Source organism: Gracilinanus agilis, chromosome 2 (genome assembly GCF_016433145.1).
Source record: "Gracilinanus agilis isolate LMUSP501 chromosome 2, AgileGrace, whole genome shotgun sequence".
Taxonomy (NCBI): Eukaryota; Metazoa; Chordata; class Mammalia; order Didelphimorphia; family Didelphidae; genus Gracilinanus; species Gracilinanus agilis.
Window position 1 is genome coordinate 164,981,543 of NC_058131.1, and position 9,533 is coordinate 164,991,075.

General features: G+C 42.6%; 1 protein-coding gene across 1 annotated transcript in view; it reads right to left on the minus strand.

Moving 5' to 3' along the window:
- The window catches only part of HGSNAT (heparan-alpha-glucosaminide N-acetyltransferase), a 44,473-nt gene extending 42,786 nt beyond the window's left edge, over nt 1-1,687 (minus strand). The window contains exon 1 of the mRNA XM_044663531.1: nt 1,375-1,687. Coding sequence (XP_044519466.1) covers nt 1,375-1,531 — 157 coding nt within the window. The 5' untranslated portion in view covers nt 1,532-1,687. The remainder of the gene's footprint in view (nt 1-1,374) is intronic.
- Nucleotides 1,688-9,533: the final 7,846 nt, after the last annotated feature.

Genomic DNA, 9,533 nt, shown 5'->3' on the forward strand with positions numbered 1-9,533 from the left:
AAAAAGAAGAGGGGGAGGGAAGGAGAGAGGAGGAAGAAATGAAGAGAGGAAGGAGGGAGAAAGGAGGGAGAATGAATGGAGGGAGGGAGAGGGAGAGGGAAAGAGAAAGAAGAGGAGGAAGAAATGAAGGAAGGGAGGGAGAGAGAAGAGGGGAGGGAAGGGAAGAGAAGGGAAGGGAGGAAGAGAGAGAAAGAAAGGAATGGAGGGAGGAAGAGAGAAAGGGAGAGAGAGAGGGAGGAGTGGAAAGGAAAAGGGAGAACAGAGGGAAGGAGAGAGAAAGGAAAGAAGAAAGAGAGGGAAGAAGGGAGGGAGGGAAGAAAGAGGGAGAGAGGGAGGGAGTGGGTGAAGGAGGGGGAGAGAAGAGGAAAGAAAGGAAGGGAACAATAATGAGGAAGGGAGGGAGAGAGGGAAGGGAAGAGAAAAGGAGAGAATGTGTGTGTGCATGTGTTTTCTGTGTGTCTGCATGTTCTGTGTAAGCTGCATGCCTGCGCAGGCGTACAAGCTGCTGGTGTATGGCTACAGATGTGTTGTCAAGAAGGGTCTGAATGCTGTAAGCTGTACATCCATCTACGTGCTCACACGCTTGTGGCTGGCTTATGACTTCTGATGTGTGTTAGCTGTGGCTAATAAAGAAACGTTCATGCAAGACTTCCCATGTGTAATGGGTATCTCACTGCTAGCCTTCTCCAATGGGTGGAAACGGGGCTGATGGGATGGAGAAAATTTGGAACTCACAATTAAAAATGCAATGGGTTGGGTTTTTTTTAAGATGTTATGTATTCATATGTCCAGGAGAGGCTGTGGATGCTGTGTGTGTGTGTGTGTGTGTGTATGTGTGTGAATGTTGTGTGCGCATGCATTCGAAAGGCTGACATATGACTGCAGATGTGTTTGCGTGTGTCGGGGAGGTCCTGTGTATGAGGTGTGTGCGTATGGCGTTCTATGTGCGCAGGCAATCATGCAGGCGTATGACTGCAGGGGCGAGTGTGTATAGAGCATGTGTGCTGCGGGGAGGGGGGGATATTGTGTGTGAGCCGTGTGTGCCCGCACCTCGGTGGCAGCGATGAAACGGAATATTGCTAGTGGGCGGGTGAGATTGCAGGTGTGTGTTGCCTGGGAGACGCGGGGTATATTGTGTGTGCATAAGCCGTGTTTTCTGTGTGCAGTGCTGGGGGGAGGGGGTGAATGTGTGTGCGTGCATGTGGCTGGTGTGGGACTACAGACGCATATGAGCTGTGTTCTCTGTACAGCCGTGTGTGTGTGTGTGTGTGTGTGTGTATGTGTGTGCGCAGGCAGGCATGTGCTGGCTGGGGCTGTGCTGGCCGAGGACTGGGCTGTGGTCACTCGGCCACTGTCTCTCTCTCACTCACTCACCCCGGGGCTGCTGCTCCTGCAGCTGTTGCTGGCGCTCCTGCTCCTGGGTGTCCGGGCCCGGGAGCTCCCCACGGGCCAGCAGCGCGGCGCTGAGCACCGTGGCGACCAGGAGCGCGACCCCCAGCGCCTTGCGCGCGTCCCACGGCCAGCCGACCATGTTGTCGTCGTCTACCACTGCCGCCGCCGCCGCTGCTGCCCGGGGCTCCCGACAAGCCGCCGCCGCCCTGCCGCCTTCCTTGGGTCCCGGGCCCGCTCTGGATCTGGCTCCTGCTCCTGCTTCTGCTCGCGGAGCTCGCTCCACGCACGTCCGCTCGCCTCGGCCGCCGCCGCCTCTGCTGCGAAGCCCGCCCCACTCGGCTCCCCCTGAACCAGCCGCCGCCTCCCCCGCCTCCTTGCGCTGGGCTGCTGTCGTCGTAGCCGCCTCCGCCATGAGTCACCGCTGCCCCTGGGAGCGGGAGGGAGAGGGGGCGGAGCAGCTGGAGCGACCGGCCAGGAAGCCCGGGCAGCCTCTCTCCCCCTCCCACTCTCGGAAATGCAATCAATCAGCGATCAATAAACGCCAATCAACGTCTATAGGGGCTGCAGTGAAAGGGGAAGGTGCCCCCTGGGAACTTCCATACCGTCTAATAGAGTATGTGTGTGTGCATATAGGAATGCTTGATTTACTGGTGCCTGTGGGAGGATAGACGTACCTCGCATATAGGTGTGCCTGGATCTATAGCATAAGCGGGCCATAAATGCTATAGAGAAGCATGGGTGGATACATATGTATATAGCATATGTGGGTGCTGCAAATGCCATATCTACCTCTGTACATATATGTAGCACGTGTGTGCTATAAATGCGACATGTGCCTTTTATTCTTACAGGCAACTATATACATACATGTGTTCTATACATTATATTATACGTGCACACATATTTGCGTGTTATATTTATACATAGATATATGTAAATTGTAATAAACAAATAAAATGTAATATTAATTATATGTAAATATATTTATACATAAATAAAACACAAATTTTGGGTGTGTATATATAAAACACCTTAAAAATCTCAAACAAGTCTACAAATGTAAGCTATTCTATGACATGCAGACAAATATTCACAATTTAAGCTATATAAAGGAGAAACAGGAAATAATTAGCAGAGGGAAGGTGCCGGAATTAAAGATGGGTTGGGGAAGGCTCTCAGGAAAAGATAAGATTTTAGTTGGAACTTAGAGGAGGTGGGGGTAGGGGTCAGTAGTCAGAACTGAGGAAGGAGAGGGATAAGCAGAGAAAATGCCTGGAGGGAAGAGATAGTGTCTAGATTAAGGAACAGCCAGGAGGCCACATTATGATATCTACCCCCAGCCCAGGATCTCCTGTCAACATACATACATGTTGTCTCAAGACTCCTGGGTTTTGAGGAAACCCAAAGTGCCATTTTTTTTTCTAACAGATGACCCAGTGGACAGAGCGTCAATTCTGGAGTCAGAAAAATTCATCTTCTTGGGTAAAATATGGCCTCAGACACTTCCTAGCTGTGTGATTCTGAGCAAGTCACAACTCTGCCTCAGTTTCCTCATCTGCCAAATGAGCTGGAGAAGGGAAGCGTCATACCTCTGAAAGGACTGAATAACAAAGTGTAATATAGAATCACAGAATCTCAGAGATAGAAGGGAGCACTGAGAAATCCTGAACCAGGCTTCAGCACAAAGTCAGCTAGCTTGACAGCCTGCAATGCGGATGGATGGAATCCACCACTTTCCCTACTTACTCCATTTTTTTGTTAGGTGGAGCCAAGATCTTCCTCTTAGAACTTTTGCACTCTGAACCATGTTCTGCCCTCTGAGGTTGAGGAAGAAACTTATTCCCCCTTCCACATGACAGCTCTTTGGATAATAGAAGGCAGCTATCTGTGTACCTCCCAAATCTTCTCTTCTCAATGCCAAACATTCTCAGGTTCTTGAGTAGATCTCAGATGGTCTCCTCCAGTTCCTTCATCTTGTCAATGTCCTTCCCAGGGTGTGGGATTCCCAGACTTGAACACAAATCTCCAGAGATGGACCAACAATAAATAAATAGTAGTAACTACAAAACTAAAATTTTTTGAGATAAAATTTACCCAGCACTTTACAAATGTTATCTTACTTACCTTCACTACAATCTTGGGAGGGAGAGGATATTTTCAGTCTCATTTTACAGATGAAGAAACTTAATGGAGCAGAGGTTGTTGTCATGGGCTCACATAACTAAAAAAAAATTATCAGAGGCCATATTTAAACCCAAGCCTTCCTGAATCCAGATCCAAAGATCTATTCACTGCACTACAATGGCAACAATTAAATAACTCAATGGAATTAGTCAATAGGCATTTATTAGCACCTACTATATGTCAGGCACTGTGCTAAATTCTAGAGATAAAGAAAGGCAAAAGACAGTCTGCTCTCAAGGAGCTCAAAATCTAATGGAATATGTTAAAACACCTTGAAAATCTTAAAAGAGTATTCAAATGTAAGTTTATATTTTTAAATGCAAAATACTAGAGAATACTACTATGGTGAGGTCTAGTCCTCTAGGAGGAGTATGAGTGGTGGTTGTTGGTAAAACAGTTTTTTAAACCCCTATCTTCTGTCTTAGAATTAATTCTGTATATTGATTCAAGGGCTAGGCAATGGGGGCTAAGTGACTTGCCTGGGGTCAACGCAGTTAGGAAATATCTGAGGCCAGATTTGAATCCAGGAGCTTTCATCTCTAGGCCTGGTTCTTCATTCATTGAGTCACCTAACTGGCCCCCAGTGATATGTATTTTTTTTTTTTATCCTGGGACTCCATTCTAGGAGCATAGGGCCACAACCAGTAGGCAATATGTATTTAGATAAGTAGAATACAAGTAGGAGTTATAGAAATCAAAGAGAGACTTTGCTCTAGAAAATTTTGAGGAAGAAAAAAAAAAACCTCATCAGTGATATCTTAGTTGCCACATCCAAAGGTCTTTTCTCAATCCTCATTTTCCTTGACCTCTCTGAAGTCTTTGATACTGTTGATCACTCTCTCCTCCTTTTTACACTCTTTCCTCTCTAGATTTTTGGCATATCACTCTCTCCTGGTTCTCCCCAATCTAAGTCATCCTGGATTCCTCACTATCTCTCATCCCCATATCTAATCTGTCGCCCAGGCCTAGGTGGATTTCACCCTCACAAATCTCTTGAATAGCTTCCCTTCTCTCCTCTGAGACTGCCCACCACTCCCCATTCTGGTGCAGGCACTCATCCCCTCACACCTGGACTATTGCAATGACCTGTTGGTGAATATGCCTGCCTCGAGTGTTTCCCCACTCCAATCTGCATTCAGTCTTGAAAATTATTTTCCTTAAGCTAAAATGTGATCAAGTCACTTCTCTACTCAATAACTCCAATGGTTCCCTATCACCTGTAGGATCAAATGCAAAATACTCTGTTTAGAATCTAAAACCCTTCATAACCTAGTCCCTTCCTACCTTTCCAGTCTTCTTATACCTTATTCCTTGGTGTGCACTCTTCAATCCACTGACACTGGTCTCCTGGTTGTTCCACCAACAAGATACTCCATCTTTCAGTTCTGGGCATTTTTTTTTGGCTGTCTCTCATTCCTAGAATGTTCTCCCTCCTCATCTCTCCCTACCTACTGGCTTTCTTGGCTTCCCTTAAGGCCCCAAATAAAATCCCATCTTTTGTAGGAAGCCTTTCCCAGTCCCTCTTAATTCTAGTGCCTTCCTCCTGTTAATGATTCCTATTACTCATATAACTAGTTTGTTCATATATTTTTCCTTCTTATCTCCCCCATTAGATTGTGAACTCCTTGAGAATAGGACTGTATTTTCCCCATACGTGAATCTCCAGGACTTAACACAGTACCTGGTATATAGTGAGCCCTTATGAATGTTTACTGATTTCTTCTATTGTAATATGATTGCATATTAGAGCAGTAATTGATTGATTTGGTCATAGATTTAAATCTGAAAGGTATCCTAGTGGTGATGTAATAATACATTGTCTTTATTTTATGGATGAGCCCAGAGAGTCATAAAGATATGGGTTTCAAGTCACATAGCTAGGATGTAACCCTAAGCAAGTCACTTAACCTCTGTTGCCTCAGTTTCCTCAACTGTAAAATGAAGATAATAATTGCACATAACCTCAACTGTAAAACAGGGATAATAATTGTACCCAACTTGCATAGTTGTTATGAAAATCAAATGAGATATTTGTAAAAAGCATTTTTCATATTGCCTGGTTCAGTATAAATGCTGATTCCTTCTCTCCTCTCCCTCAAGGAATTTATATTCTGTCCACAAAGATTCTGATTATATAGTTCTGTATTATCTATAAAGCCTTAGACATCTTTAGCTTTGGGAGCGGCCATGTTACACTGTTCTTTCATACTGCGTATGCAGTCCACCAAGACCTTGTTTCCATAGGAACCATGCCCAGCCATCCTGCAAGGCTTATTTTTGGAACACAAGCGTAGGACTTCACATTTATAATAATAATAACGCATTTATATGGTGCTTTCAGATTTGCAAAGCACTTTCCTCATAACAACCCTACAAGGAAGCATTAGAGCACCAATATTTTTAGCTCCATTTAGAGATGAAGAAAGGAAAGCTGTTATGGGACCTGAATTGACGTCCATGATGACATAGTTAATGTGTCCCATTCTGTGGATGTGCGTATGTCTCTGAACTCTTCTCCCCAGGTGTCCCCTTCACACACACACACACACACACACACACTCACTCACTCACTCACTCACTCCTTTCTCCATCTTCCCAGGGCTCAAGTAACTAGTAATATTAGCTTTGTAAAGGTTCAGAAGGTTTATTTAGCCCCTCTGCTCTAGTGTTACAGGAAAAGAAATGGGGTCTAGGGAAGGGAAAAGAGTTGCCCATGGTCACACAGGAAGTAAGGGGCAGTTTTCTCAGATTTTTAATTCCAAGTCCTTTGTGACAGTATTGCCCCAAGTAATTAATAGCTAACGAATGAAAATGAATGAGTGAATGAATGAATGAATGAATAGCATCTGGAAAATGCTTCCCAAGTGCCAAATATTGAGTTAAGAGATGGGGTTACAAATCTAAAAAGAACCTGCTTTTGGGGCGCACTCCCTTCTATGTGTAATCTCTCCCTATTATAGTGTAAACATCTTTCAGGGGTAAGGATCCTCAAGGAGCTTACATTCTACGAGAAGACGGCAAATGTGTACAGACATACACAATTAGGTATTAAGTGCAGTTATCAGAAGGGGCTACCTTGACCCCACTAATCTCACGGTTGGAGCAAAACTTGTGATATCTCTGCAACCTTTACCACTCTTAGGGCCTTTGATTTGATCAGACTTTAATAATTTTGATCCCATCTCAGCTCTCAGTTGCCATTTAATCACATCTAGATTTCTGATCTCGCCAAGAGTTATTCTTTCCTATTGCTGCTTCCTCATCACTTTTCCCAACTGAAGCTTAAATAAACCCTTTCCTTCTTCCTTAGACTGGGCACTCCAACACTCTCTCCTGTGTTGTCTCATGATCCCAAACTGCAGTTCTTCTGCCTCATTAAAGGCCCATGTTGCTACTTTCTAGTCTTCTTTATTTTCAGATTTGCATATCTTTATATATAAAATAAATATATAATTCGAGGTCATTGTTTAGGAGAGGATACACAGGATGCAGGAAGGGAGGGTGAGGATCCAGAAAGGCCTTGTTTAAGGGTTTAAACTGTACTTTGAAGAAAACTTATTTTACTTTTGTGGGATTCAGTTTCCTTGCCTATAAAATGAAGGGATTGGACTATTTGACATCTAAGGTCCCATCCAGTTCTAAATTTTAAAAAAAAGCCTGTAAAACTTTTTTCAATTAACAATATTTATTTTTCTCCTTCTCATCTACTTACTTCACTGGGGAAAAAAATCAAACTCTTTATAGATACATGTAGTCAAACAAAATACAGTCCCACATTAGCCCCATCTAGAAATGTGTCATTCTGCAGCTGAATACAACAGAAGGTAGATAGCATACATTCTCATAGATCCTCTTGAATTGTTATCATTGCATTGATTAGCATGCCTATGATTTTTTTGAAGTTGTTCATTATAATTTGCTGTTATTGTATAAATTGTTCTCTTGGTTCTGCTCCTCTCAGGCTTCATCTGTTCATACAAGTCTACATAAAATTCATATAGTTTCTCAGAAACTGCCCCTTCCATCATTTCTTACAACACAACAGTATTCCATTACACTTATATACTAAAATTTATTCAGCCATCCCCTAGTTGACAGACATCCCCTTATTTTCTAATACAATGTGAGTATATAAGAATCTTTTCCCCTCTTATTTTGATTTCTTTGGGCTATCAGCCTAGGAGTAGTATTGATGGATGAAAGACTAGTGACTCTTCGGGCACAGTTTCAAATTGCTCTTCAGAATGGCTGGACCCCAAATTCATGATTCTACCAATAGTACATTCATATTTTCCTAAAGCTCTTTCTAAAACTTGCTTTTCTTTTTTATCGCCTTTACCAATTTGATAGGTAGATCTTCAGAATTGCTCTATTTTGTATTTTTCTAATTAGTGATTTGCAGTATTTCTTCATATGATGACTGATAGCTTGGTTTCTTTCTTTGACAATTTCCTGTTCCTATCCTTTGACCCTACTAATTGGAAAAAGTTTGTGTTCCTATACATTTGAATCAGTTCCTTATATATCTTGAAATCAGATCTTTATTGGGTTAATTTTCTGTAAAAAATTTTCACAGTTAACTGTTTCCCTTCTAATTTTGGTAGCATTGATTTTGATTGTGCAAAAACTTTTAAATTTTATCTAATCAAAATTTTTCCATTTTGTCTTCTCTGATCCTCTCTATTCCTTGTCTGGTCTTGAACTCTTTCCTAGGAAGGAACTCTTCCCCTACCACAAAGTAATTTCTTCCTTGCTCCTCTAATTGTTTGATATGACTTTTTATATCTAACCATGTATCTATTTGGAGTTTATCTTGGTGTACAGTATGAGAGTTTGGTTGAAGAAAATTAATTTTAATGCTGTATCATTTGAGTTTTAATATTAATCTCTAACATTTCTTTTTCTTTTCAAATCTCCCCCATCTCTTAGCCTACCTCAAAAGAGACTTCTCATTCTAGGAAAACAATGTGATCAGATTTCAGTCCCTCCCAGGCCTGGGCTGGGCCCTACCTAAATGGGACCCTGCTTTCTGTTTGTAAACAGAATCCAGTTGAATTAGATCCCTCCCACTAGGAATATGAACTTCGTCTTTGCTCCCTTCATTAAAGTTTGGGGAGTCTTGGCCCCGCAAAGGAGAAACTAAGCTAGAGAGATTCAGAAGGCCAGAACCTACTATGTCTCATGACTAGGTCATGCTTCCCAGCTCTCACTCCTCCCACAAATGATCAGAGGAGTCATGAAGTCCTGGCCTGTCTCCTCGTTAAAGTGTTCACCAACTGGGATTGACAAGCAGTGGTCCAAATGGTGTACCATCAGGCTAATCAGAAGGAAGACACACTAGGTATAAAAGATGCTCAGGGATCTCAATCTGGGTCTTTGTTGCAAATGGACACAAGCCATTGATTTGTCTTTTATTAACAAATCATAGACTTCTATTAATAAATTATATTGTACTCAGAAACGTGGTCTCCTTCTAGTCATTAAAGTCCCTCCTCTACATCTAGTTTTTGCCATACTGCTCTCCAGTTTTCCCAGCAGTTTTTGTCGAATAATAAATCCTTACCCTAGTAGCTTAGGTCTTTCAATTTATCAAACCCTAGGCTACTAAGTTCATTTGTTTCTGATGTTGTATAATTAATCTATCACACTGATCAATCTCTCTTTTTTAACCAGCACCAAATCCTTTGGCTAATTACTGCTTTTTAGTCTGGCTAGTTCCCTTCTCCCATGACTTCAATTATCAGCACTAAATGGATGCCTCCGAAATGTGTAACCATGACTCACATCTCACCTCAGAATTTTGGTCTTCAACTCCAACTAACTGCCTGCTACACATACCTGTGTGGCTATTCTGCCAACCCCTCCAACCCAACCTGTTCAAAATTTAGCTCATCTTCTTTCTATCTAAACCTGTTCCTCCTCTTAATTTCTCCATTTCTGTTCATGGCATACCCTCA